Here is a 13828-nt window from a genome sequence, read left to right on the forward strand (position 1 = left end):
TCAGCTCTGACTCAAGCACCTCCTTGAGAAGTTTTTCTTCCCTGACACACCCTTCCATTGTCCCTGCCCCCCACCCCAGGAGTCCCCACAACTGTGATGCTTTTTGTAGTGGGCTCAAAGAACATTTGTCGAATGAATGGAAGCTTCCTGGTTGACTCTCTTCTGAGCAGTTGTGTTTACTCTGCAATTTGTCTGGAATTCTTTCCTCTTCATTCACCTGCTCAGTTTATCCCAACATTTAAGGGGTTACTAGATGTTACATATACTCACTTAGCTCAAGGGTGACCTCCCCCAGAAAACCTTTCTGATCTTCCCTTTAGGTGCTCCTCCTCTCCATGGCCACCACACCTAGGTGGACTTCTCAGCCCCTAGACCAAGATGATCCCTTAGCCATAGGAACTGGACCTGATTCATCTCTCTGTGGCCATCACCTGGCAGTGCTTGGTAACACCTGCAGAAGGTATCATTTCTAGAATAGATTCTGGTTGAGATCCCAGCTCTACCACCTGAGTTTAGGCAAGTTCCTTTCTATTACTTTGCTGGTCAGTGGAATGGCTGGCTGAGACAGAAGTACAGAAATGAGATTCAAAACTACCTGAGTACCCAGGATAGTTATCACGCTCTCGACCCTAGGGGAGGATCAGGGCAGAACAGGACCTTTAGTACCTGGTATTTGGTAGTACAGATACCTGGGCTCAGTTAAGGGGGGAGAGAAAGTTACAATAGGCTTTGTCCTTCTCTGCCCCAGTCTAATGTCCTCCACCCCCAAGTTACCTAGAAAACAGAGCCTACAACAAGAACTAAGTACTGAAGTTTTATTTGAGAGTTACAAACCCAGGGCACTGGGTGAGAAAAGGGAAGAAGGGCAGGGAAGAACTGGCGGTAATGCAAAGTGATAGCAGTTGGGTCCTGCTTCAGGACAAGCCTTGAAGAAACACAGTAGTTGTATCCAATGGCTACCTGGGTGATCTCCCCATTGGCGGAACTGTTTGGAGAAACAGTGCCTTGCAGTAATTGAGGAAAAGGAGGGAAGAAGGACTTTATCTCCCTGACTTTCTCCAATCTCCTATTAGTCAAACCTTACCTCAGGAGCATTAACTCCCCCACACTTCTGGGTTGCTAATAGCAACTTGAGATGCCCGATTCCATGCCCGACAGACTTGGCATTCCATCCAAGTCTGGAAGATACAGGAGAGACAATCTCTAGGAATGTGACTGATGAGTGCCAGAGAGAATCTGATTCAGTACATAAGATGTGTCCAAAACAGTCCAATACTTTTTCTCATTTACCAAATGAAGAAACATGGCATAGTTATTATCAAGGATCTTTCTCAAGGTCACAGGGCTAATAAGTGGTAAATTCAGGATTTGAACAGTCTGGCTCTGGAAACTATATAAGTTGAAGATAAGGAAGTTGGATTTTATGTAGCAGGCAAAGGAGAGTCAATAAAGAGTTTCAAACTGGGGAGGGACACAAGACAAACAGCTTTTTGATAAAGCTCCCAATCTCTACTTGCCTCCATTTTCCCATGTGGCTAAACTTGGCAAAAGTTGGCAGCCCCAGAGAGGCAAGGGGATGCAAGACAGTTTTGAGGAGCCTCTGACTGGGTCCAGAGCTCATGTAGGCTTTAACACCACCTCACAATCTTTCTCTGTCTTCATCTAAGCCTGCACCTACCGAAGACTAGCTGGTCAGAGGCAGGCAAGATCTGGGTAGAGAAGCCAAGATGTGAAGAGGAGATTGGCCTAAAGACCAGGAGCAGGAGGACCAGCCATCTGTCCATTGTTGTCCTGTGGGTCTGGGGGTCCTGGCACCCGTAGATGAGTCTTTTGGTGTTGCCGGAGATGGTCAGATCTCATGAATTGTCGGCCGCACTGATCACATCTATGTGGTCGATATCTGGTGTGTATCCGCATATGTCGTCCAAGCTCATCAGAACGGAAGAAAGACCATGTACAGCCTTCCCACATGCATTTATAGGGCCTCTCACCTGGGGGCGGGGGGAGACAAGGAACAGAAGAAATTAAGTAGAAGAATATGCCAGCAGGTGCATTGAAAGGGGTCTGACTCTATTAAAGAAGAGCAGTCAAGGTTGAGAAACCAAAAGAAAACCAAGGGAAAGTAGTGAGGAGGCAAAACAATCAGCAATCCCCATGATTTTGGCATGGTTGCACTAGATGGTGGGAAAGTAAATATTGGGGCCAATGTATCTTTACCCCAAGCTTGAAGGATGATAAACTAGTCCCAAGCCATTACAAACCCATGGTCCAGCACAAATCTAAAACCCAGAAACTCCTCTACCCTACCCAATCCTATCCCACTTATATGTGACACCTTATTCACCTGTGTGTTTGCGTTGGTGACTCACAAGGTGGGAGCGCTTAGTATAAGCTTTTCCACAGCTCTCATATTGACAGCAGTAAGGCCTTGAAACAGGGAATCTTCTCCTGGAAGCCCTTTCCTGGGCCCTGGAGTACCGCTCTGCTTTCTGTGAAGCACGCATGGGCTGCTGGGGTAGGAAGGGGTCTTTCTGGGAGCCTGGCTGGCTGAGAAAGTCCTGGGATTCTAAAGCCAGAAATGATGGGGACCCAGCTGGGTTCATCCTAAAGTCATGGGGGTTTTTAGGCGGCAGCATCTGACTCAAAGAAGGGAGCATTGCCTGGGCCTCAGTAGAAGGCACGGTGGGGGCCAATAACATTTTAGGTGTTAAAGAGTCTCTATTAGAAGGTACCATTGGGGGGCCAGAATAAGGCATTGTTGGCACATTGATGTGGGATGTCATTGAGATTCCACTGGGAGCTGAGACTGGCAGCCCACTGGGGGGCATCCTTAGATTCCTACCAAAGGTGATGTCCACCCCTGGAATACTGGGCTCTCCTAAGGGCATCATCTGGGGCCCCTTGAAAATCATCATTCCTGGCTGGGAGGGAGCCATTCCCTCACAGTAAATCATCTGGGAAGGAGTGTGAGTCACTTGGGGGCAGTAGCTCACACCATGCTCAGGCAGCGACATACTGAACTGCGGCCCCATTTCACTTGCATTCTGACTGGGTGCCTCAGCTAAGGCCAAGGGGACCCTTGCCAGCTCTGTGCACTGGTGGAAGTGTTGAATGCCTGGTGCGCCATCATTCCAAGAGGTGTGCACTCCACTGTGTCTAGGAGATGGAGACATGTCCAAGACGAACTTCTCAGTATCCTTGAAGAGAGAGAGAGAGTGGGATGAAATTCACCCTAGTTCAAATTCCAGTTCCACACGTCCCTCCTTCCCATCTCCAGACCCCACCCTAATCCAGCCTCCAATATATCTTCCCTGAATTATCCTGCCTCCAGGCCATTCGGTTCAGGCTTTCTAGGATGCAGGTCTGGTTGATAGCATAATGAATGCCTAGATGTGACTCATGCCATGTTTCCTCCTTGCCACGTTGTTTATTTCATAAAATGCAACCAAGGGAGCAAATAAAATATTCGAGAACCTTCACCTTCAGTAAAACTCTGAGAAAACCTTCAAAGATTATCTTTAAGCATGAGGGTGAAAAGACATCCAAAATCAGCCTAAGTGCAGAAAGTCACAAAAGTAGGAAGGATTAAGGTTTCAAAGAGTCATGGCTCTGCAAATATTTACTTACAGAGAGGGTCTCGGTTGAGTTGGAACTACTGTGGACGAGTCTGAGATCAAGTATTGGAGGAGGTGAGGAAGAAAGACAGACTTTTAACAAGGGGGGTAGATTGGCTTGGAAGTCAGAGGCAGTGTTCCTGGATGACTAACTGGTGTGAAGCGAAGTGAGGAAGAGATTGGTAGTAGAACTTCTTGAAACAGGACAGGATCCAAGAATCATATTTTTTAAAGCTGTCCAGTACTGTAGCATCAGAGAGAGCTCTTGAGCTGAGAAACTGAGAAAGCGAACCCATAACCCCCCATCTGCCCCTCCACTGTGACAGTTCAGAAAAGACCAATCCATTCAAATATGAAAACCAAAATGTAAGTAAAAAATACAGTATCCATGAAAGATACTATGACACCAAAACAGAAATTGAAGATTGCAATCTCAAAAAACAAAAACAAAAACAAAAACAACAACCACAACAAAAAACCTCAGGGTTCCTGGGTGACTCAGTTGGTTAAGTGTCTGCCTTCAGCTCAGGTCATGACCTCGGGATCCTGGGATCAAGCCCTGCATCAGGCTCCAGGAAGCCTGCTTCTCCCTATCCCTCAGCCCCTCCCCACTGCTCATGCTCTTTCTCTTTCACATGTACTCTGTCTCAAATAAATAAAATCTTTAAAAAAATTTTCACCAGTAAAAATGTTGCCACAGATCAAGGAAAAATGAGCAACATTCATACACACACACACAAACACACAAAAAGAAAGCAAACTTAAAGCAATGTCAGCTTTTACACCAACTACAGAAATATCACAGAGCAGAAACAGAGGAATTCAAAGAAGTTGCATCCAGATTACAGGCTACAGCTTATATTAGAGAGGAGGGAGGGAAGCATAAGGGGCCCTGGAAGAGCTTCTGTGGTAGTGGCAATGTTTCATAGATCTTCACTTTGTAGTAATTCATTAGGCTGTACATTTATATTCACTTCTCTGAGTGTTATTTTTCACTAAAATAGTTTCAAAATAATATTGTGAAAGATCATGATTTTTAGCAAGTGAAAAATTCTATCATAAAAATCAGAGTAGGGATCCCTGGGTGGCGCAGCGGTTTGGCGCCTGCCTTTGGCCCAGGGCGCGATCCTGGAGACCCGGGATCGAATCCCACGTCGGGCTCCTGGTGCATGGAGCCTGCTTCTCCCTCTGCCTGTGTCTCTGCCTCTCTCTCTCTCACTGTGTGCCTATCATGAATAAATTTAAAAAAAAAAAAAATCAGAGTAAAAGTCAGTAAAAGTAATAGTGAATTTAAATAGGAAACATTCTGTACATTTTCCCTAAGAGGGAATTTATAGCTGTAAATACTTATAATAAAAAAAAAAATCTCAAATCCACAACTTAGCTTTGCACCTTAAGGAACTAGAAAAAGAAGAATGGCTGATCCCAAAGCTAGCAGAAGGAAAGAAATATTAGAAAAATATATCCATAAAACCAAAAGCTGGCTCTTTGGAGAGATTAACAAAATTGCCAAAACTTTAGCTAGATTGATCAAGAAAAATATGAAAGTGAAGACATTTCTACCAATTTTACATAAATGAAAAAGATTATGAGAATACTATGAACAATTTCATGCCAATAATTTGGATAACCTAAATAAAATGGATAAATTCTTAAAAAGACAAAAGCCTACCAAAACTGAATCATGAATTAATAGAAGATCTGTACAGACCCATAACTAGTAAAGAGACTGAATCAGTAATCAAAAGGCTCTAGGACAAAGAAAAACCTTGAACTTGATGGCTTAATGGCTTAATTATAAACATTTAAAGAAGAATATCAATGCTTCTCAAATTCTTCCAAAATATTGAAGAGGAGGGTATACTTGCTAACTCACCCTAGCATTGCCTTGATACCAAACCCAAAGACACAAATAAAGCAAAGAGACCAACATCTTTCATGCATCTTTCACGATGCAAAAAAATACTAAAAAAAAAAAAAAAGCAAACCAAATCCACCAGCATATTAAGCAGATTATACAACATGACCAAGTGGGATTTATCCCAGGAATAAACAAGCCTTATTCAGCATCTGCAAATCAAAGTAAAATAAGGGGGTAAAAAAAGCAGAAAAAAGCATTTGAAACAATCCAATATCCTTTCATGATTAAAAAAAAAAAAAGAATAGAAAAAAACTTCCAAATTGATAAAGGGTATTTATGAAAAACCCATAGCTTACATCATACTCATGATGAAAGACTAAAGACTTTTCCTTTAAGATCAAGAAGACAGGGATGCCCACTTTTACCATTTTTATTCAACATTGTATTGAAAGTCTTAATCAGAGCAAGAATAAGAATAAGAAAATAGAAAATAAGAAAAAGTATAAAAAGTGTAAAAAGCAGGGGAAAAGGGTAAACTATGTTTCCAGATGATACAATCTTATATGTAGAAACCCTAAGGATTACACATACACACACACCTGTTAGAACTAATAAATTCAGAAAAAGTAGCAAGATTCACTTTATTTTTAAATAAAAACAATCCCACAGCATTTATTGTCCTCTGGTAATAACATAAAGGTAATCAAAACAATACAAATAAGGGTTTTAGAACTATATTCCCAACAAAGGACATCTAAAAAAACAAACTACACGGCCTTCTCAAGAATTTCTCACTTCATTGATCATTCTAGTTGGAGACACTTAGGAGCATCCTTCTAGCATGATCCGACTCAGTTGTTTTCTTGACTTTGTTTTAGAATGAATCCTTTCGTGCTCGCTTCGGCAGCACATATACTAAAATTAGAATGAATCCTTTCGGCATCATCTAATACAAGGTTCATGTACTCATCAAAACCAATGATACAGCCCTCTATCCGCATGTTGACTCGCTCATAAAGCCAACCTGAATCCGAGATCTATTTTGCAAGTATCTGAAGATGAGATTGATGGGCTGAACTATCACCGTCTGCACTTTTTGACCCTGACCACAGTACACCATGGTGGAAGCTGACAAAGACCGCACCGTAAGATTGATTGATTGATTTTAAGATTTATTTTTTAAAAAGATTTTATTTGAGAGAGAGTGCACTTGTGTGAGCAGCAAGGAGAGGGAGAGAATCTCAAGCACTGAAGTAGAGCCCAACTCAGGGCTTCATCCCATGACCCTGAGATCATGACCTGAGCAGAAACCTAGAGGCAGATACTTAACCAACTGAGCCACCCCACTACCCTAAAAGTAGTAAGATTCAAATTCAAGAAATGAATACTTTTCCAAAAAAGACATCCAGAGTGCTAACAGACACATGAAAAGATGCTCAATATCACTCATCATCAGGGAAATACAAATCAAAACCATGATGAGATACCACCTCACACCTGTCAGAATGGCTAAAATTTACCACAGAAGAAGCAGCAGGTGTTGGCGGGGATGTGGAGAAAGGGGAACCCTCTTGCACTGCTGGTGGGAATGCAAACTGGTGCAGCTACTCTGGAGAACAGTATGGAGTTTCCTCAAAAAATTAAAAATAGAACTACTCTATGATCCAGCAATTGCACTACTAGGCATTTACCCAAGAATATAAAAATACAGATTTGAAGGGGTATATGCACCCTGATGTTTATAGCAGCATCATCAACAGTAGCCAAACTATAGAGAGAGTCCAAATGTCCATCGACTGATGAATAGATAAAATGTGGTATATATATATATATATGGAATATTATTCGGGCATCAAAAAGAATGAAATCGGGGATCCCTGGGTGGCGCAGCGGTTTAGCGCCTGCCTTTGGCCCAGGGCACGATCCTGGAGACCCGGGATCGAATCCCACGTCAGGCTCCCGGTGCATGGAGCCTGCTTCTCCCTCTGCCTATGTCTCTGCCTCTCTCTCTCTCTCTCTATGACTCATAAATAAATAAAAATTAAAAAAAAAAAAGAATGAAATCTTGGGGGTACCTGTGTGGCTCAGTTAAGTGAATGACTTAATTTTGGCTCAAGTCATGATCTAACAGTCATGAGATCAAGCCACACATTGGGCTGGGTGTGGAACCTGCTTAAGATTTTCTATTTCCCTCTCCTTCTCTTAAAAAAAAAAAAAATCTTGCCATTTGCAACGATGTGGATGGAGCTAGAGTGCACTATGTTAAGTGAAATTAGAGAAAGACAAATACCATATGATCTCACTCATAGGTGGAATTTAAGAAAGAAAACAGATGAACATATGGGAATGGGGTGGGGGAAGGAGAGAGGAAAACAAACCATAAGAGAATCTTTTTTTTTTTTTTAATTTTTATTTATGATAGTCACAGAGAGAGAGAGAGAGAGAGAGAGGCAGAGACACAGGCAGAGGGAGAAGCAGGCTCCATGCACCGGGAGCCCAACGTGGGATTGGATCCCGGGTCTCCAGGATCGCGCCCTGGGCCAAAGGCAGGCGCCAAACCGCTGCGCCACCCAGGGATCCCCTACCATAAGAGAATCTTAAGGATACAGAACAAACTTAAGGCTGATGGAGGGGAGGTGGGGGGGTTGGGTTAGATGGGTGATGGGGATTAAGGAGGGCACTTGTGATGAGCACTGGGTGTTGCATGTAAGTGATGAATCACTGAATTATACTCCTGAAACCAATATCGCACTGTATGTTAACTAAAATTTAAATTAAAAAAAAAAAAGATTCAAATCAGACACACAAAAATCAGTTGTTTCTATACATTGACAATGAGCTATATGTAAAGGAAATTAGAAAAACAATTCAATTTACAATAGCATCAAGAAGAAATACTTAGAAATAACCAAAGAGGTTAACTTAATCACCAAAAACTACAAAATATTACTGAAGGAAATTAAAGACATAATAAATGGAGAGACATTTTAACGTTCATGGATTGGAAGACTTTAATAGTTATGATGTCAATGCTATACAAATTATCTACAAATTCCATACAACCCCTATCAATATACCTTTCCTGCAAGAATAGAGAAATTAGGGATGACTGGGTGGCTCAGCAATTGAGCATCTGCCTTAGGCCCAGGGCATGATCCTGGAGTCCCGGGATCAATCAGGCTCCTGGCATAAAGCCTGCCTCTCTCCCTGTCTCTCATGAATAAATCAATAAAATCTTTAAAAAAAAGAAAAGAAAAGAAAAGAAATCTACCCTCTAAAATTCATATGGAATTTCAAAGGTCACCAAAGAGCCAAAAACAATCTTGAAAAAGAACAAAATTGGAAAATTTACACTTCGTGATTCAAAATTTACAAAGCTAAATCATCAAAACAGTGTAATATTGGCATTAAGCATAGACCTATTCACCAACAGAAAGGAATAGAGCCCAGAGATAAACCCCCACACATACGGTCAAGTGATTTTCAACAAGGGTGCCAAGATTGTTTAACGGGGGAAAAGTCAGCCTTTTCAATAAATCGTGCTGGTATAACTGGATATCCTCATGCAAAAGAATGAAGGGCCCTCACTTAATATCACATACAAAAATTAATTCAAAATGGATCAAAGACCTAAACATATGAGCTAAACTATAATACTCTTAGAAGAAAACAAGGGAAAAGCTTCAAGACATTGGATTTGGCAATGATTTCTCAGATATGACACCAAAGGCACAGGCAACAAAAGAAAAAAGACAAAGTTGGGCTTCATCAAATTAAAATCTTCTGTGCATCAAAAGACACCACTAACAGAATATAAAGGCAACCCACAGGATGGGAGAAAACATTTGCAGATCACATATCTAATGGAAATACCCAGAAAATATAGAGAGCTCCTAAAATTTAACATAAAAACAAACAACTTGATTCAAAAATGGGCAAGGGACTTTACTAGACTTTTCTCCAAAGATACACAAATGGCCAATAAGCAAATGAAAGATGCTCAACATAAATAATTAGGGAAATGCAAATCAAATCCACAATGTGATACCACTTCACATCCATTTAAAATGATTGTTATCAAAACAACAACAACAGAAACAACCAAAGGGTTGGCAAGATACGGAAAAATTGGAATCCTTGTACAATTCCACTTCTGGTATCTACCTATAGAACCGAAAGCAGGGACTGAAACAGATATGTGTACACCTGTGTTCAGAGCAGCATCACTCACAGTAGCCAAAATGTGGAAGCAACCCAAGTGTCCATCAACCGATGAATGGATGAACAAAATGTGGCATATACCTACATTGGAATGTTATTCGGCCTTACAAAAAAAAGGGAGGAAATTCGGACACATACTGCAACATGAATGAGTCTGGGAGATATTAAGCTAAGTCAAATAAGCTAGTCCCAAAAACAAATAATGTATGATTCCATTCATATGAGGTATCCGAGGAAGTCAAATTCAGAGACAGAAAGTAGAATGGTGATTCTGCCAGGGGTTTGAGGGGATGGAATTGAGAAGTTACTTTTTATTGGTTAAAGAATTTCAATCAGGCAAGATGAAAAAAGTTGCAGAGATTAATAGTGGGGATGGTTGCATAGTAATGTGAATATGATTAATGCCACTAATTATACACTTAGAACGGTTATAATATTTTTGTTATATGGATTTTACTACACTTTTTTTAAATGTCTAAAAAAAGTACACAGAAGGGGTTCCCACCACTGGGCACCTGAGTGGCTCAGTTGGTTTAAGTCCCTGCCTTTGGCTCAGGTCATGATCCCAGGAACAGAGTTCCACATCCGGTTCCCTGCTTGGGTGGAGAGTTAGCGCTCCCTCCCCCTCTCCCCACTCATGCTCTGTCCCTCTCTCTTTCATGTTCTGTCTCTCTCAAATAAATAAAATATTTTTTTTAAATTTGTTTTATTTATTTATGATAGTCACACAGAGAGAGAGAGGCAGAGACACAGGCAGAGGGAGAAGCAGGCTCCATGCACCGGGAGCCCGACGTGGGATTCGATCCCGGGTCTCCAGGATCGCGCCTGGGCCAAAGGCAGGCGCTAAACTGCTGCGCCACCCAGGGATCCCTCAAATAAATAAAATCTTAGCAAACAAACAAACAAACAAAAAAAGAAAAAAAAAAAAAGAAGGAGTTCCCACTGGACAAATTTGCGACAATTTGAGAATCAAAAATAATGACTATTGGTTTTAACAGAAGCTTTGAACATTGTGAATTGAAGTGAAAATTAAGTGTTTGTTATACTTTTCCAGTAAGAAACTTATTTCAAAATCACAAGAGCCCAGTGGTTTAAGAAAAATCCTGCTTTACAAAAGAATACAAACTAATAAATGTAGAAAGAATAATAAATTGGAAAAATCATTATTTTACAATCCTTAAAACTTTTGATTAAGGGAAAATTAATATTTGGTTGACACCAGTGGGTGAATGATTGCTGGGGAACGGGGCATTTGGATGTACCTAAGATAACATTACACAGATTACTTTCTGACCACGAGGCTAAATGTTAAGTTTGAATAGAGAGATCAGGATTTTCACCTTAATCCAAGGGCTAGGCCTAGTGTTACCCAAATGGGGGAGCCAGATGTGTCTCCTGATGAAGATGGAGCCTACTGTACCTATGACACATTCTTTTTTTTTTTTTTAAGATTTTATTTAATTATTCATGATAGACATAGACAGAGAGAGAGAGGCAGAGACACAGGCAGAGGGAGAAGCAGGCTCCATGCCAGGAGCCTGACATGGGACTCCATCCCCGGACTCCAGGATCACGCCCTGGGCTGAAGGCAGGCGCTAAACCGCTGAGCCACCCAGGGATCCCCTCTATGACACATTCTTACCAACAATCAGGAATACAGTGAAGCAGGACACCTGGGTGGCTCAGTGTTTGAGCATCTGCTTCGGCTCAGGTCATGATCCCAGGGTCCCGAGATCAAGTCCCACATCAGGCTCCCCACAGGGAGCCTGCTTCTCCCTCTGCCTATGTCTCTGTCTCTCTCTGTGTCTCTCATGAACAAATAAATAAATAAAACCTTAATTTAAAAAAAGGAATACAATAAAGCTTTAAGGTCCAACACCAATTTAGAAGTAATACAAGAGTCAGAAGCTGAATTATACCGTAAGAACACAATGTGATGAATCCAGAAGAAGGAATGATCTACAAGACAACTTAGGATCATGGAACATGAAAAATGGAAAGTCAGTTGGGAAAAAAAGAAAAATATTCTAATTTCAAAGAAGGTCAAGAGATGTAACAATCAGATGCAGCTGCGAGCTTAGATCAGATCCTGGTTTGGACATATTAGCGTAAAGAACATTTTAGTGACAACTAGGGGAATCTGAATAAGAATGACATTTAAGATGATGTTAATTAGAATTTTGGTAGGTCTGAAAATATTCTGATTATGGAAGAAAATTTTCCTTCACCCTAGGAGGACTGGGGAGATCCTATCTGCTGTATTCACCACTCCATGAAGTAGGCACACAACAAGCTCTAGATAACTGTCGGTCCGGTGGGTGTTTCCAGGTGACTCAGCTCCTCCTACCTCCGTCTCAGTGATGGCCCTATTTTCCTGATCCTTCACAAGCAACTTCTTTGGAGATGTCTAGAATATACCCCTTCACCACTACCATATCTAATTATCCCCCCAAATTCAATCTGGCCCCCATTTCTCCGCAGAAACAGCTTTCATAAAACTCATCAACGACCTTCTTGTCACTTAAGTCCAAACACTTGTCAGACCCCTTCTTGCTTGACCTCTCAGGAGCTCTGGAGAGGACTAACCACATTCTTCTTGAAACATCTTCTTCCTTTGCCCTCAGGAACACCTTGTCACACTTGCTTGCCTTTTCTCCTTCCCTTCTCCCTGGGAGAGCCTCTGTCTCCTCTACAGTTTCCCCTTACTTGCACTTACTAGGCAATCTTTCTCATGCTAATGATCCATTTCAGTTTATATTCCACCTTTTCTTAAGCCAGTAGCTCCAGGGTAGACTTCTGAATCTCCCAGCTGCCTACTGCTCAGTCCATTTGGATAGCCCAAAGGCACTTCAACGGTTTGTATCTAAAAGTCCTGCTCATCCTTACTCGCCCACCCACAGGAGTAAAAAACAAGCCTGTTCCTTGTCATCCTTTGCTGTCTCACAAAATGTCACTCTTCTTGCCCAATTGTGCAAGCCAGAAATCTGGGAAGGTGTCCTGGCTGGCTCTCACCACCTACTTGTAGGTTAATTATCCATTCTTGTGGTGTCTACCTCCAAAACACATCCAAGATCACCAGTTGGTGGTCACCATGCTCACCTCCCTAGTTAGGCTGCTGTCTTAGTTCTCACCAAATGAGACCCCAGTACCTTCCCAACAAATCGCCTTGATTTCTGCTCACTTCTATCAGGGCACTCTTGACTCAAAGCAAATCTAATCATAACTGGTGGCGTTTAAATTCTTCAGTGGCTTCCTACTGGAGCCGGGAAATCCCTGCCTCCTTTCCCCGGGGCCACTCACTCTCCCATCAGGCTCTTGGCCTTAGTTCTAGGTCCATCTTTTGCTTCCTCCAAGGGAGATGCTTACTGTGTCCGGCCTCAGGTCCTGCAAACCGTTCACCCAGCCAGTTCTCAAGTCCCTCGACACGGCGTTACCTGGGCCCTTTTTACCCCCAGAGCCCAGTACAGGTTCTCAGGCTCGGTGAGTTTTCATTGCATAAACGACACCTGATTTATGTCCTCGATTTGCCACCCCTCCCCTTCCCAAACCTGTCCCTCACACTTCTGAAACCCGCATTTCTGCTTCCCTCTGCCAGCCTGCACCCACCCCGCCCGGAGCCCCCCACGCCCGGCCCAAGGGCTGACTTCTGGACTCACGTGCACCAGCTGGGGCTGCCCCTGCTGCCCCTGGCTGAGCCTCCGGGCCTCCTGCTCCATCTCAGCCTGGGTTGGGCTGCACATCGGGGCCGCGTGGGGGTCCAGGCCCACACCGGAGCACAGCTGAGCCGCTGGGCGTCGCAGGTCGCGAGTCCTGACACCACCACGCCGCAGTCACAATTGCCTCGCTCACCTTCTACTTCCCACCCTGCGGTGGGCGGAGCCAAGGGCCGCACCCACCGCCCCGCCCACAGCAGCGGCCCCGCCCCCCTCCTCCACCCCCCCACCCTCCCCCCAGGCACCCGGGTCCTGCCCAGCCACCGCAGGGTCACTAACAGGGGGCCTCAGACCTTCAGCACATCTTGGGTCTTACATCTGCCCCGCCCCCCCATGAGGCCATCCACCCTTCAGTCAGAGCATCTCTGTTTGGCCCAGATAGGGGTAAAGACACCGGGGTTTCGGACCCCAGGCCTTGT

At 43.2% G+C, this 13828-nt stretch overlaps 1 protein-coding gene across 2 annotated transcripts; it reads right to left on the reverse strand.

Moving 5' to 3' along the window:
* Positions 1-707: 707 nt before the first annotated feature.
* Positions 708-13504, reverse strand: KLF17 (KLF transcription factor 17). Of its 2 annotated transcripts, XR_012005574.1 has the most exons (4): positions 13353-13504; positions 2345-3197; positions 1679-1991; positions 708-985 (listed from the first exon to the last, which is right to left on the reverse strand). XR_012005574.1 is itself a non-coding variant. In XM_072772533.1 (3 exons), the coding sequence occupies exons 1-3, from the start codon at positions 13434-13436 to the stop codon at positions 1747-1749; spliced, it is 1182 nt and encodes a 393-aa protein (XP_072628634.1). In that variant the 5' UTR covers positions 13437-13504; the 3' UTR covers positions 714-1746. The 2 variants fall into 2 exon arrangements, 1 of the variants encoding a protein (XP_072628634.1); XM_072772533.1 differs by having other exon boundaries at positions 714-1991.
* Positions 13505-13828: the final 324 nt, after the last annotated feature.

The sequence above is a fragment of the Canis lupus genome, chromosome 13 (assembly GCF_048164855.1).
Source record: "Canis lupus baileyi chromosome 13, mCanLup2.hap1, whole genome shotgun sequence".
NCBI classification, from domain to species: domain Eukaryota; kingdom Metazoa; phylum Chordata; class Mammalia; order Carnivora; family Canidae; genus Canis; species Canis lupus.